Raw genomic sequence first — 16760 nt, 5'->3', positions numbered from 1 at the left:
CCTATCTCTATCCTGGGGCATGGAAGTTCCCCTTTCATCTCTAATTTCTAGTCATATGTCCTTGAATAAAGACAAACTTGTGCAGCACGCTGTTCACCCCATGAATAACTACTGGGTTATATGTGAATTTGTTCTTGCACTTACAAAGATGTATGTTTGCAAACACACCAGGGAAGATCTGCAGCCTGGGAGTCACTCCCAGAGTAGCTAGGATATCAGAGGCCAGTCACTTCTAACGTTTTGCTGACTAATTGGAGATGAAAGTCTCATAGACTTTATTGCCCACACTAGCTTCATAATCCACAGATGTCAGCACTTGGCCTTAAACTCAACTCCTAAATCCCATTATCAAGCATTACAAAATATCTGCAAATACACAAGAAGTTACTGAATTATAACATGAAATAGGGCTGGACTGTCACTATTCTCTATGGACACAGTATGCTTGTTCACAGGCACTAGGAAGAATCAGAATGACTGTCACTTCTCATTGGCTTTCCCGTTCTGGGTTTTGCATCATTACTTGGGTTCCCAGCCATAGCAATTAGGGTTTCTTGCTCTGTGAATTCAAAGTGGAGAGACAATAAGCATACTCTTTCTACTGCTTAGTACCTAGATTTCTATTGTACAACAACTAAGTGAGGCCTTAGCTGCACCAACAAACTAAAAATTAGTGAGTATGAAACCTGCCTACATTTAGCTCAAAAGTCAAACAATCATTTCTATTTATTAAGGTAGAATTTGCTATTTGTTTTGTTTTATAGGCTAAAACTATTTCATGTCATATACAATGATATATATGATGATATAACACCCACTTGAACTCTTCATAGAGAAAAACTAGGTACGTATGGATTTAAAAGAAAATACTTGAACTAAGGGTATCTGAAAGCAGGTAAAGGAGCTCCTACATAAAACCTCCAAAGACATGGAACTTATACTCTGAAGATTTGACTAATTTTAGTGTGGTAGGGCAATATTTTAACGCACTTAACATGTTTTTCCTAAGCTAATTAGTAATTAAGCTTGTAGAGTTAAACTTAACTCTTAATACATCATATGGTCCACCCACTGAGTTTCCCATGAGAGTAATATCCTCATGGTTCAGACGTTAAAACGCTCTAATTAAGTTAGAACAGACTTGAAAAAAACCTTAGTAAAAAAAACAAACCTTAGTAAAGGCTATTTTTGTCCTTGATCAATCCATCCTGTGGATCAGCTTTGTGATGTCAAAGGTAGTTAGTTTAAGGGGCACAAGCTGTTTCAGGGCAACTTGGGAAAGCAGATGTACATCCTGATGCCTGACTCTGACTGTCAACAGTTCTTTTCCACTGACAAATGCAACTATTCTGGAGTGGCTGAGGGGTATAGTTTTGATGATTCCAGAGAGAATGCATTTGGAAATACCACCTACTGAATGTCTCTAGCCATGAGTTTAAGTGTCTGTCTTCCTTCTGTAGGATACACCCTCTCCCCACCTTGCTCCTTCCTTTTTCCTTACATAGTCCTATCCAAAGCCAAGTATAATATTCCATTTGACCTTTCCCACAGTTACAAAAGCTGGAAAAGCTGACCCCTCTAATTAAAAGAAGCCTTTAATGTCAAGTCCTGAAGTAAGAGAGTGATAAAAGAAGCCACAAAGGAGGTAGGGATCGATAGTAACCTTATTGCAAAACATCTCCAGCATAGCATGGTCCAGACTGGCAGACTCCATTAATTATGAAATGTGATTTATCTCCTCCATGCTTCAAGCAGTAGCAAGGAGGAATATAGGAAATCACAACAGCAACACAAAACAGAACGTTCTCAGTGCTGTATGCCAATTGTCAACAGTTTCACGTAAGAAAAAGGTTTTGGAACCTTGTTTTAGTTAAGAGATATTTAAAAATCTTAGAAAGAAAAGACTACTCAGCAACTTGCAGAAAAACACACAGTGAACATCAGATAAAGCATCTTGGTCCTTTTTCTTTAAAAAAGATATTATTCTCAGGCTGGGAATGTGGCTCAGTGGTAAAGTGCTTGCCTAGTATGTGTAAGGCCCTGGGTTCAATCCTCTGCATTACAAAAAATAAACTACTAGATAAAATAGATTCCTCAAAGTGTGCTTTCTTAATTAATCTGGAATTAAATTATTAAAATCAAGTTTTTTTGTGAAACTGCAAGAAAAAGATGGAAACAAATTAATATCAAATAGAAAGTAAAGACAAAGGAACTACAGTGGTATGAGAATGAACTCACATAAAATCAAAAGCCTGCTAGGAGAGGGCTAGGCTTCTATTCCTTCTTCCTCTTCTTGTCTTTTCACTTCCTAAAAGTTCATCTTCAATTTAATTACAACAACTGATGTTCATGCTACCATAAAAACCCAAAAATTGCAAAAACTTATTTAAAAAAGAACTTCCTTTTTGTGCAACAATAAATATTCTAATAAATATGTCTAATGTTTTCTTTTGGTAGAGGAAGAATGTTGAATCTTTGGCCTGTATAAATTAACATGGATCTCATAGATTTTTAATAAATTCAAGTTTAAAACAGTAAATCTGAACCTAATAACAGAGCTAGCTAGAGAGTTCAAATATCATTCTCATCAACATGAGAAGTTTGGTAAAAGTAACTTTAGTTAGAAAGAGGATGAATTAGATGACTTCTGAAGAAGGAAAGAGGGAAGTCATACTGAGACACTATCAGAGCTCCATTCCTGACAATGCAGCAGTGCCAAGAGCAGCCAGCTCTCCCTAGAAAGTTTTGTGTGTGTGTGTGTGTGTGTGTGTGTGTGTGTGTGTGTATGCATGTGTGCACACATGTATGTATGTATTTACACTAGTACTGGAGCCTGAAGTCAAGGCCTCACAATCTTGCTTCACTTTTTCCACTCAAGTCTGGCACTTTACCACTTGAGACATACTTCCATATTAGGCTTTTTGATAAGAGATAAGAGTCTCATGGATATTTCTATATTGGCCACCTTTGAACCATTATCTTCAGATCTCCACCTCCTAAGTAGCTAGGATTACAGGGGTAAACTGCTGGAGCCCAACTTTACTTTCTCTAGAAACTCTTAAGCTAAGGTTACATCATCCTTCTTTCTCACTAGGAAAGAACAATTATCACAGTTGAAAATAATTAGTGGGCATATCAAAGTTCATTTACATACATTTTACTTAGAATATTTAAGTTTTGGTTTCTCAAGTAATAACATAAAAGATACATTAAAGGGCTTAAAATAATTTTTTTTTTTGCCAGTCCTGGACCTTGAGCTCAGGGCCTGAGCACTGTCCTTGGACTTTCTCAAGGCTAGAACTCTACCACTTGAGCCACAGTACCACTTACGGCTTTTTTCTATGCATGTGGTACCGAGAAATTGAACCCGGGTCTTCGTGCATGCTAGGCAAGCACTCTACCACTAGGCCAAACTCCCGGCCCCTTAAAATCACAATTTTTAAGTGGAACTTTACTGATTATAGTCGTCCATATTTTTAGCTTATGAAATCTGACTTTCTTCCTTTTGATATACGTCATGTAGGAAAAATGAATTATTTTCTACCTTTAATCAAAAAATAAGGTTCCCATGACCTTAGGGCCTCACACAAATCACTACAGGCTATTATTGAAGACACCTAAGCTTCACTGGTATTCAAGTCATTCACCTACAGATCATTTTCCTGATCTTGACTGCAAAACAAAACAAAACTGTATAGAGAGACTACTTGAGCTTTAACTCTCGCTCTGCCATTAATTTGATGAATCACAGGATTCTATTATCTTACCTGCAGAATAAAGGTGCTCAAAATGTGGTCGTGAAATTCATTCACTGCAACTCTCTCTGAGTCCACAACACCTAATTCTGAGCATAGATCTTTACTGATAAAAAATGTGCAAGGACTCCTACTATCTATTACATTCAAATGAAATTTTTCTGGACAGGTTTCACCTTGTGAACTCAGCTGTCTGTTTCAGGTTAGAACTTAATTCATTTTTATAGGTGTACCTCAAAACTTTATGCTTACTTGAAGTATTTCTAATCCCTAAAATGAAAACTGACAATTCTCTCTCTTGAACATCCAAATAATTCAAATATCTTTTATTTTTATTTTTGTCAGGCCTGGGGCTTGAACTCAAGGCCAGGGCACTGTCCCTGAGCTTCTTTTGCTCAAGACTACCACTCTACTAACTTTAGCCACAGTGCCACTTCTGGCCTTTTCTCTTTATATGGTACTAAGGAATTAATCCCAGGGCTTGATGCATGCTAGGCAAGCACTCTATCACTAAGCCACATTTTTAGCCCTCAAATATCTTAAACAGGTATCTATATCTATCGAAATATCATCTATCCTCTTACTATGTATGGATATTCTCATTTCTTCAATAAAACTGTAAACTCCTCTGTAGCAAAAATGTTCATTCGTTTTTATAGAAACTTAGGGTATGCAGGATGCATTCCACCAATATCTGTTGATAGATGAGTGAGAGGGTCTTGCACATAGTTGAGCTTATAAATATTTATTTAATTAATGAAAATGCTAATATTTATTGCTTTTTTGTTTTGTTTAAAGTTGATTAAATTTCTATTACACAACAGCTTGAAAGAGCCTAACATGAAGTCTTTGCCAAAGCAAATCAACTAAGTACAATGTATACCACTGTGATTCTATGATTGTAATACATGATATAATAAAATGTATTTTATAGCACAATTATAACATAGGAAAGAGTGAGCAAAGCCTCATGACATGGCTTAACAGTAGCAGCTAGCCTCCATCTGTTCAATGGACAGGCATGAATAAAGGCATCGCACATCACTTCCCTTAAGGCAATCAGGGAGGGTAAGCTGCCAAGTCTGGACTTCACTCTTGAGTGGCTCCAACACCTGCTTCCCTGAACCAGGACTTCCATGACAATACCACAGAGAGTAAAGCCAAGGCTGGGAAAACTTAAGTCTATTTGTTGGTACTCATACACAAGCCATTAGGACAATCCAAGGCACCTAAGGAGGTAACAGGATAGGTGATCATATGAATAGAGTTACTGAATAAACACTTTTTTTGGGGGGGGGAGGTGCTGGGTCTGGGGCTCACCTGAAACAGAGTGTAGGTGCTGTCCCTGAGCTTCTTTTGCTCAAGATAAGGACTCTATTAGTTGAGCTACAGATCCATTTCCAGCTTTTTTTTTGCTGGTTAAGTGGAGATAAAGTTTCATAGACTTTCCTGGATGGGTTGGCTTCAATACATGATCCTCAGATCTCCAGCCTCCTGGAGTAGCTAGGTTTATAGGCCTGAACTACTGGTAGCTGAAATAAACATTTTCACCTTTAACAAATTATCCCTTTTTTCTTTTTTGGAATACAAATACATTTGAGAATTAAAGGTAAACTAAAAACAGTTATGGTAAGAAGATAGGTACATGAAGAGAGTCATCCAGGGAAATGGTTTGTGGCTACCCTCTACCTGGGTCCACTTTTTGGCCTTTGTGGTAGCTACATACTAAAGTTGCTCAAGGCTTATAAGCTGTATTCTCCCTTCTCACAGAGAAACTGGCATATATTTGACTTAACTAGTAGAATTAAATAGAATTTGGAAGGTGATCACAATCAGAGCAGATAAATACTGATGTGTTCTTTAGAGACACTGGAGTGCCATCCTGAGGGAGAAATGGAACTACACACAGGACACAGGCACTGAGAAGTTTCTCATCTACCCTTAGCTTTTCATCTAGAGTCTTCAAATTATAAATGGGAAATCAACAAATAAAATGAGATATTCATTCCAAGGTTAACACTGGGCCAAGCTCAACATAATGTTATAAAAATCGAGAGCTACACTTAAAGCTACTGGCTATCTAAGACCTCAGTTCATTCCTATCAGCGTTTAGTCTATTTTGGACATCTTTAACAAATTAATTGCTATAAAGTAAGAATTAAATCATAAAAATAGACTATAAAATAGTGTTATTACACCAGTGTTACAGCAATAATTTGACTTTAAAATTTTAAATTTAAAATATTTTATGACTCAATTTGCCAGATAGACTTAAAAGCAGAAAAAAATCAATAAACATTGGGAGTATCACATGACATAGCTATCCAACTCTATATTAGAAAAGAGTAATTTCTCAGCAAGACAATACATCTTTTTCTTTTCTTGTTTGGTTGGTAGTGCAGCTTGAAGAAGACATCTTATCTTATCGCCTCTACAACTTGAATATAAGATCAGATATAAAAAAAAGGGCTAGGTAGTAAGTGTTATCATCTCTCAGTCTAGAAAGAAGGGTAGGGAGCCTTGTGCGTTGCTGTTTAAATAGTGATGTGGGTCTGGGAAAGGTGTTACCATGACTCTAAGGAGCTTTAACACCACCCTGGGAACAAGCAGCCTTAGGACTCTTTTCTTGATCAGCCTCATGAACTCAGCCCCTGAAGTCAGCCCAACTTATCATGTGATCACAGCACTCCCAACCTTATTCTCAAGAAGTCCCTGCTAAAGAACTCCCAGGAAGAAAGGTCACTGAATGACTGCCGCAGACATCAGTGAAAAATCTGAGGGCCAATGCAGTTAGGTCTGTGACTTTATTTGTGGTTTCAGTTTGAAAACCGTGTATAAATATCAGTGATTGCTTTTAGCAACTTCCCAGAAAAAAGAGTCAGGAGGAAAAGCATTTCAAATGTTTCCAATTTTACCTTTTCCTCCTACCTTTCCAACATCCCCCCCACTCCCACCATAGGAATTCCAGCACAGCCTCTTAGGTGGATTATGTCTTCCTCCTCACTTTCTCACAGACTAGATGGTTGTCCAAGGACAGAGGCCATTCATGCTGGTCTCTGCAACCCTTCTGCACCAGCACAGCTCAGCCCTCAAGTTGTCTCAGGTGACCTTGAAGCTGGCCCTTATACTTTCTGCAGGGCAGGTGCCACTCTTCGCCGTTGGTTTTCACTGTGTAGTGTCAGCTTTTTGTATCTCTTACATTTCTATGAGCTCTACACTGAGATGGCAGAAAAGGGTAGGCGCCAGACATGATACGTGGCTACTTCATAAGAACCTAGGAAACAGCTCAGAAATCCATTTTTTAAACAGTGATCAGTTGCTTACATTTCATTCTTCTGCTGTGTACTTCCAGACATATTTATCCAAAGACCAAAAACATATGAACAAACAGAAAAAGCCTTTTCCAAATATATTCTTCAGAACTTTGGATTTAGGTCAAGTCAAAGTGCAAAGCAGAGAATTCTGTCTCTATCACATTGTGCCAGCATAGAAAAGACCCCTCAAAAATTTGCAGTATGTCTCTAATTATTCCACTATGAAACCTTTCCTCTTTGTGATATTTAGTAGTGATAGGGAAAGAAACTAAAGGTTCTTCAGAACTCCACGTGAGAAATGCTAGCCTGATGTATTTTTATTTTCCTCAGAGTTCACAAGCCTTCTAAATTTCAGCCTTCAGGCCAACTCTCAAAACAGTTAAAAATGTTTCTGGTAAGAACCAATTAAAACAGCACACACCTCTAATCCCAGCACTCAAAAGGCTGAGGCAGGCCTTTAAGGCCAGTTTGGTTTATATAGCAAGTTCGGGCCAACATGGGATAAACAGAAAACAAAAATTATGGCATGTGATGCCAGTCCTGCTTTGTCCTTGAGTGTAGCAAGTTCACCAGAGGAAGCCTCATGTAGCCTTAGTAGCTGGTACTTTCTGAATGGAGGAGATAATTGGTCAATACCCTCAGGTGTCCCAAGCACCCTCAAGGATAAAGGGTGACACAGATTTATGTGCCAGGAAGGGAGTGTCCAGCACTATCCTTAGTCCTGCCAGTTTGGAGAGCCCCCACAGGTACACATGGCAAGTTCTGACAGCTTCAAATGCATCTGAAACTAGAAATGGGTGCTGTGCATCTATTAAGTTCTCCCTTAGGGTTGTGATAAATCAAGAACAAGAAGAGCAGGATGCAATTAAGAAGAAGCAAGATAAATCTTAAGTGCAAAAATGTAATATTGTAGTTATCCTGAGGATACCTCAGAAGCACTGTGTGTCTTGGAACAGTTGCTGTGAGGAAGAGAGGCCATGTGACTCAAAGATATCTGACCTTGATGCTGTTTCAAATTTATTTTTTAAAACATCCAATTTCTTTTTGCCAGGAACCAGTGGCTCACACCTGTGATCCTAGCTACTACTCAAGAGGCTGAGATCTGAGGATAATAATTCAAACCCAGCCTAGGCTGGAAAGTCCATGAAACTCTTATCTCCAATTACCCCCAAAAGCTGGAAGTAGAGTGGTGGCTTGAGCAAAAAAGTTCAGGCACAGTTCAAGCCTCTGGAACAGCAAGCTCACGCACACACACTGAAATTTCTCATCTCTATTGGATTGAGACATGATAAAATAAATCAATGGTTAGCTCCATGAAGAAAAAATTAAAAAATTCTTTACTACACATAAATAGAAAGTAGAGCATCTTTGGGCTGAGAGTGTGGCCTAGTGGTAGAGTGCTCACTTAACATACACAGAACGCTAGGTTTGGTTCCTCGGTACCACATACATAGAAAAAGCTGGAAGTGGTGCTGTGGCTCAAAGGGGTAGAGCAGTAGCCTTGAGAAATCCCAAGGACAGTGCCAGACCCTGAGTTCAAGCTCCAATACTGGAAAAGAGAAAAAAGAGCAAAAGTAGACGATTTTTTTAGAAATCCATTTACATATAGTCCTTGAGAAGTTAACAAATGTTTAATTCAACAGAGACCAGAGTTTCTGAATTTGCTTTCTGAATGCTTTTGCAGACAACACAGCTAAGGGAGCTATTTTTCCAGAAGAGATGAAGAAGTATGGGGGTAGAAAAACACCTTTAGCATGGACTCCTGAGTACATCCACAAGTTGTCTAAAGGCAACTCTTCGATTAGGTTACACAGAGGAAAATGTGCAACTCACCATGTCATAGGTCGTCACAATCTTCTTCAGAACCTCTGGCACAATTCCTTGCAACTCCATTGTAGGATAGGGTTCGTTGAGATTAAGGACCACCAGGGGTGTGTTATCAGGCCCCAGGAAGCGGGGAGACACAGCCAGCATGCATTGCATGAGATTGGCCACCGAAGAGAGGCCACACAGCTCCTTGAATGACACCACTGCATTCTGCCCAATGGAAAGAAAGGAAGTGCTCAGTAATTAAATAGGGGTTTTCAGTTTCGCATGGATATTACACTTGGGCAGACCTGGTTATACTGGAACCATTTGGTACAAAAGTTATTGGTAATGTAATGACAGAATTGGCTAATGATTATTTTACCTGTGGGAAAAAAATGACTTCTTTCCAAAGTAAATAGAGTGATAGACATTTGTAAGAGTAATTAATCAAAAGCAAATTTATCAAAACAACAAATAAGTCAAAATCTTCTAAAGGGCAAAGCTCTTTTCAGGTGGAAGTTTATGATAGTGCCGATGTTCATATATAATTATTAGCAAAGAATAGCTTTCCCATTTAAAAAAGATTAAGAACAGATAAAATTGAGCTTATCATAAGGATCAAATGTACTAGCTATCCATGGGGCAGAGACTTGATTGTATCCCTATTTATGTTGCTGGTTCCAAAACGAAAGGACCTTGGAGAATACGAGTGCTCACTGGCGATTACCACCAAGCCTTGGTTCCATTCGGCCTTGGCCTATTAGCGTCTTTACTGCTCTCAAAGCTTCTCTCTCACCTCTCCCTCCTTTTGTCTGTAATCACTAGAGGTATGCCATTAAAATTTTCATTAAAGAAAATTCTCAACACTAGGATATCCTGCCATTTTTTGAGCACTTACCAAGCCCTAAGCAATACAAGGCAGTTGTTGAAAATTACCACATTTAATCTTTCAACAAGCCATGAGATGGATGAGGAAATGAATTCACTATTAGAATCCCTGCAGTCACAATTGTAAGTGAAAGAGTCAAGGTTTTACCTCACATCTGTTGACTCCCAGGCCTATACTTTCTGTGACTATGTTCTAATAATAAGCTAGTTCTAAGCACAGCACCATTCAAGCATGGATCCCAGGAACACTGTGCTCTATCTGAGCAGAGGATGAGGCCAAGAAAGGGTAGATTTAGGCCCTGTAGGCCTTGTGCCTTTGACTTCCCAGTACGCTGTGTTCTTAGAAAAAGGAATACTTTAGCTTTAAATAAAAACCTTTCATTTTTATTAATATTGCCTTAAACAGGGCTGCCAAGCTATTATCACTTGCTTCAAAATCACGTTAATGGTTATTGTTTATAAAAATAAAGTATTGTGATAGCTTAAAGTGAGGTCCCCAGAGCACCTTACCTCCTCATTCTGTCTTATTTTCTACACAGCATTCACCTGCGTTGGCATCTTGTTCTGTTTGTTTATGTACCAACTTACAGTTTGTTTCTACTGCCTACATCCCATCCGCAGCTACTGTGCAAGCCCCTCGAGGGCAGGCACTCCATCTGCCTGTTCCCACTGCATCCCCAGGCTGCCTGCCTGAACACAGCAGGTCCTCATTAAACATCACTACCAACTGCACTGTTGGTTCAGTGCACACACACAGGCTCTGGAAAAGATGAGACTGGGGCTCTGGCAGGTCCCTAAGGGAATTCTGTGCCACATGAACACCAGCAGCCACCAGGCAGGGGACAATGTGGCTTGCCTGGAACTGAGGGATTATCAAACCTCCACCAGATTCAGAAGTGGGAAAACCTTCGAATTTCAGTTATGCTTTTACTTAGAGAGAAAGAAAATAACTGTCCCTATGGTGGGAAGATATTTCTGCTCATTAGGTATCTTCAGTTTCTGAAACAATTTTATTGCTGCCATTTTCAAAATAGTGGTTTTAAAATAAAAAATAAGTCACTGGAGCCTGTACCTCCGTGGGGCAGGCCCTTGCTGCTCAGTGCTGCATCCTCTGTGGGTTACATGCATGGACCCCTTTTTATTCACTGCATGAATTCTAATTGCCTTAAGGCATGTTATATTTCAGGGGTAATTACTGCCTTAGGCTTTTAATACATTCAGATACTACAAATACTTTTCTTGAAAAATTAGCTACCCTTTAAAATCAAGAGGAGGTCAGCAAACAAACAGTGGTTGATTGAAGGTCTATCTTCCTTGGTAGGCAGATGTCTTATGGGTTACCAAGTCTAAGTCCTTTTTGCTTTAGTTGTTTTTCTAAATAGGATGTTACACCTTTGGCAGCGTTTTCTTAGACCAAAATCTCCTCATATTCACCTCCCTAGGAGCTGGGATTATAGGCATGAGCCACTGCACTTGGAACATGGTCCTTTTACTTTAACATTTATCCCTTTTCTTTTTTTTTTTTGTCTTTTTTTTTGTGGGTCATGGGGCTTGAAGTTGGCCTGGGCACTGTCTCTGAGCTCTTTAGCTCAAGGCTATGGCCCTACCCTGGAGCCAAGCCCCACTTCCCATTTTCTAGAGGTTAATTGGAGATAAGAGTCTCAGGTCCTTTTGTGCCTCAGCTGTCTTTGAACCTTGAGCCTCACATCTCAGCCTCCCGAGTAGCTAGGATTACAGGTGTGAGCCACCGTGCCTGGTAACATTTATCCCTTTTCTGATATGCGGAAATATCAGAGATTTCTGTGGACACAATTAGAAAAACTTAAGAGCTATTAATGAATCATTAAGAGGGACATGGATGAGCACTATGTAAGGGAGGAAAAAAAATCAGTTTACTACACAATCAATAGTTTCAACAATAGAATTGGTAAAGAATGAGACTAGCCAAAAACACTGTAATAAGCAACTGAAATCTATGAAATTATTTTAAATTAAACACACTATTGTTTTTTTGAAAGCCAATGGACATTCACTGTATAGGAACATTTTCTGAGTTAAAAGCACAAGCACGCACCTGCATGTTCTCTCTGAGATCCGTGGCATCCCGTATGGGGGGCTGAGCATTTTTGAACACTTCATCTACAGTTTTAATCCATAGTGTTCTCAGAGAGGCGTATTCCCTGGATTTCTTCCCTTTTCTCACAGAAAGCCCTCGTTTATGAGGCTTCCCTCCTCCTCTTCGGTTAGTGATAGCAACATGGACGAACAAAGAGGCATGTGCTAGAACCTCTCCAGTCAAAGACTGAAGGGGAACGTGGCGGTATCCTGTCTGTAAACATTCAAAGGGAATTGTATACTGACCAATGAATTCGTCCCCAATGTAGTCATCATCCAGCACTACAAAGCGCACCATGGCCAGTTCGGGAAGGTTGATCTGAAACTCAAAGCTTTCATCAAAGATAGGGGCATCTCCATTCTGGTGCACTGTTTTTGTCCTTTGCTCGGCGCAGTCAGCAGGGATTCCGTGGATTTCCACATAGACATAAGGATCCACCACATCACCTTTGGCACCAGACCCTTTGGGCTTGGGAAAGTTCTGGCCACTGATGATTTTGATGTGAAGGAGCTGAGGTGAGACTCCTGGGACAGAGTCCTTTGTATTGGCACTGAAGAACGAAACTTCCTCCCTCATGATGGCCGGCCGTAGGACATAGCCACAGTTGCCATTCTGCCGAAACCAGCCAATATTCAGGTCCATCATCAGCCCTGGAGTCTGAAAGTTCATGGCTACAATTTGACAACCACATTTCCAAAAATCTTGCGGATTCATGTTACTGGAGTCAATTCTCATGGGACTAGGAAAGACCCTGGCAAGGAAACGCTTGTTGTAATTTACAAAGTCTCCTGGATTCTCATTGGCATATTTACTGGCAAGCACTTCGTTAAAGGAACAGACTTCCCAGTACTTCTGCACCTGAAATGATACCTGAAATTCTTTGAACTGAACTGACTTGCAAATGCTAACCAGTTCAGACAGTTCTTTGCAAAGCTGAAATCTCTTCACAGGCACATTGTTGGGCTGTTCCACATTCTCTTTACCCATCCTCTGAGACATTTCTGCGCCTTCATCTTCATCAGTAACATCACCTTCAACTCCAGAGCAATTTGAAGACAGCTTCTTTGCCTTGATGAGTATTTTCCCTTTCAGGACATCTGGGGATGGCAGATAAGATTCTTCCACATTGGGTGATGTTGTATATAGCTTGTCTCCTAAGATTTTCTTCATGTGTTGAACCATGACCTTCTGTTGTCTGATAGAACAATGGTTTTCTAAACATAAGATAAGAGGATACTCTGAAGCAAAGAAGGCATACTTGTTAATAATGTCAATGACACTTCGGAAGACAATCTGAGAGGTCATGGTGTGGCCTGTGTAAATGACAGGTTCATTATCTGGCCCATCCCATACATCTAATTCAACACTCCGGCACCCCATTTTAAGAGCTCGAATGTATCCTGTGATGTCTGAGGGACCTCGGAATTGATCCTCTATTAAGTATGTATTATGAGATGAGTTTATAAAATAATGAGACAAAGGTTGCTTCATGTCCTGACAGACTTTCTTATGTTCTGGGTCAAATATGTAGCAGTCGGGTGACATAAGATAATTAGTGAACCCATCTATGGAGAGCCATCCCTTTTCCTTACCCTCTTTGGATGGCTCATACTTGTGAATAATTTCAAGGCTTATTTCCTCATTTATATGAGCCACACCCTGTTCTGCCTCAAGAAACATCATAAGGTCCTTGGTATCAAGAAACTCTTTATTGCTTGAAAACTGAACTAAAAGGAAATAAATTTCAGGTCTAGTACAAAGCTCATGGAAAACCTCAATAAATTCTTCCTTTGTGACTTCAGTACCATCTTTCTCCTTTGATTTGTGCAATTCTTTGAACTTAAGCTCAATTTTGTTCGTTTTTAAACCAGGATTAAGGTTTCTGATACACTGCACAGCATTACACAGAGTTATATGTCCAAGGTTATCAACATCAATTTCATTAAATATTTGTGAAATCCAAGAAGTCCTCATATTATCTTGGCTACTTTCTAACATATCAAGTGTATGTTTTCCATAAGAAATTAGGTACCGGAGTCCCGTGACCCAGATGTTCGCAACATCTGCAGAGTTGGCAACCAAATCAAGTGACTCATAATTTTCTCCATATATGACTGAAAATGCACAGTCTTCAGAGATCTGGTCAGAAATGCCATTGCTACGGAAGATGTCTGTGTTTTTTCCTGTTCTCACTTCCTTGATGGATTTGATGTCAATCTTGGCTTTCTCAGAGTCCTTCTTTGATGGCTCCCACCGTAGGCTCTGCATGTCGGCATCTAGTAAAAAGTACCTATGGTATATTCTAGAGTTGGAGCGAACCTTTTTGAGTTCTGAGCCCTCAACCATTGAGTTGATGCAATCACTTGCACTGCTGATCTTCTTCTCTGTGGGCATGCTGCTGAATGACACTGTTTTCTTCCTCTCTCTTTTCTGTTTTGAGCCATCCTGGGAGAAAAGAATACTATGTGAGACTAGTATAAACATAGATGTCTATCTTCAGGACAGGGAACTAATACTTGATTTCTCTGAAAAATATACTATACCAGATCCTGTGACAAATGAGTGATCAATTAAAAGGAAAAGAGAGGAGGGAAGGGATAAGAGGAGAAGTAAGAAGGGGAATTAGAAGACAGTGGAGGAAGGGGAAGGAGAAATTTATAACCTAATAATTACTGAAAAACTATAATTCATATTTGCCAAGGAATATGAGTATACATAATAACATACAATAAGAATTAACTACATAATTTTCTAGGTCCAAGGAACTATGAAGATGTACGATTCTGCTCAAAAATTATTAAGACCTTGGGGCAGGGAGTTTGGCCTAGTGGTAGAGTGCTTGCCTAGCGTGCACGAAGACCCGGGTTCAATTCCTCCGTATCACATACATAGAAAAAAGGCAGAAGTGGTACTGAGGCTCAAGTGGTAGAGTTCTAGCCTTGAGAAAATCCAAGGACAGTGCTCAGGCCCTGAGCTCAAGCCCAGGATTGGCAAAAAAAAATTATTAAGACCTAGGTGATGGTGGCTCATACCTGTAATCCCAGCTTTTTAGGATGCTGAGATCTGAGGCTCACAGTACAAAGACAACCTGAGCTGGAGAGTCCATAAGACTCTTATCTCCAGTAAACTACACAGAAAAAGCCAGAAGAAGTTCTGTGGCTCAAGTGGTAGAGTGCCTCGAGTTGAAAAGGTCAGGGACAGTGCCCAGACCCAGAGTTCAAGCTCCACGACTGACCAAAAAAAAAAAAATTCCTGGCCACTTGGGTTCACTGAGATGTTTAAGCTATTTGAGGGATTACAGAACAATTAACCAGACCTGCTAAGTATGAATCAGCAAAGTGTACATTAAGTAGATAGATACTGGAATTCTCACAGAAACTCCTGACTCCTTAACGTTACACAGTAAATCAGTCACAGTCCTAAATACTTCAAGCATCCATGTCTTTTCTACAGCAGTTGTATTAAGTATGAGAGGGTGGCCTAGCTTACAGAGGGTGGGAGATTCTATAATTCCAGTTGGCCGTATTAAGACCAATTCTGTATACCAGGCTAATGCTGCTTGGAACCATTTTAACTAAGAACTCTCTCTCTAAATGGGGATTACAAACACTGCTCACAAGAAAAGTTCTGGTAGTTTCTACTTCTAAAGGACTTTGTTTCACCAATAATCTACTTCATAATGCAACATGTGCCCACCATAGCAGCTGACTTCCACATCTACACAGCTATTCCAGACCTTACCTACACAGACATTTTTTTAAAACAAAAAGTCCAATAAACTGGGTGTGGTGGCTTATGCATGTAATCTTAGCTACTCAGGAGGCTGAGATCTGAGGATCTCAGTTCAAAACTAGCCTGGGCACTAAAGTTCGTGAGACTCTTATCTCCAATTAACTACTAGAAAACCAGAAGTAGTGCTGTGGATCAAGTGGTAGGGCGGTAGCCTTAGGCTGAAGAGCTCAGGGACAATGCCCAGGCCCAGAGTTCAAGCCCAATGACTGACCAAAAAAAGTCCAAATGACCTCAAAACATCTATCTCAACTTTAACTTAAAACACAACTTGAACATGCCTTTCAGGAAGTAAATGAGACCTGTGATAAATGCTTTATAAGTAACTGCATTCATAGTAGAGTTGGGATTACATCTTTCACAGCAGTAAGAACATGCAAAATATTTTGCAAAGGTGATTGTAATTTTTCTGCTCTGCACAGAATCCATTTTAAATAAAATCTTCTCTATATTTTAAGAAGCTATTAAGCTAGTCTGTCTGTGTCTGAAATTTAAAACCACTTTTATTTTTGATTACCTGTACTTCCAAAAGCAATTTGGCAGAAGTAATTAAACTTAAACTTCAAATCATATGGTATCATTTTCTTTAAAGTTTCAAAATTAAGCAGAGAGGCTTTTGTGATTTGAGAGCCAATAGAATACAAAAGTGACTGGGCAGAATATTTCTTTCTAAGTGTGTGCTCAGAATGATAAAGTGCAAAACAGGTAAAAACTGGTAATTGTAGCTATAAGATATATGGTATTATAGTCATTCCAAATCCCTAAAGCCTAGATTGTATTCTGTCTATTCAAGCAAGTTGGCATGAAATTAAATTTGTAATCAGCCAGGCATAAGGGCATGAAACAAATTATAAATTTCCTCATTCTCAAAATGAAGGATGTCTTTACTTTCAAAAAAGACACGGTTTATCTTCAATAAAGACAACACACTAACTCAATGAGGTAATTTTACAATCTTTACAAATTGCATCACAAAGTGCCACTGGTGAGAAAGAGTCACAAAGATAAATGGAGGTGTTTATCCATTGATCCATTAAAAATATACAGTATTTCCTCTGCACTGTAATCTTTTATCCTGCCATTTTTATG

At 39.4% G+C, this 16760-nt stretch overlaps 1 protein-coding gene across 2 annotated transcripts in view; it reads right to left on the bottom strand.

Annotated features, from left to right (window-relative positions):
• Positions 1 to 16760, bottom strand: part of Plcl2 (phospholipase C like 2) — a 160148-nt gene that overhangs the window by 46820 nt on the left and 96568 nt on the right. For both annotated transcript variants that reach the window (XM_090321858.1, XM_090321865.1), the window contains exons 2-3: positions 11841 to 14327; positions 8903 to 9106 (exon numbers count right to left, since the gene is read on the bottom strand). In XM_090321858.1, the coding sequence (XP_090177984.1) occupies positions 8903 to 9106; positions 11841 to 14327 (2691 nt within the window). The remainder of the gene's footprint in view (positions 1 to 8902; positions 9107 to 11840; positions 14328 to 16760) is intronic.

The sequence above is a fragment of the Megascapheus bottae genome, chromosome 2 (genome assembly GCF_031878675.1).
Source record: "Megascapheus bottae isolate mThoBot1 chromosome 2, mThoBot2.hap1, whole genome shotgun sequence".
Classification (NCBI taxonomy): Eukaryota; Metazoa; Chordata; class Mammalia; order Rodentia; family Geomyidae; genus Megascapheus; species Megascapheus bottae.
This window is presented reverse-complemented; position numbering and strand designations above follow the sequence as displayed.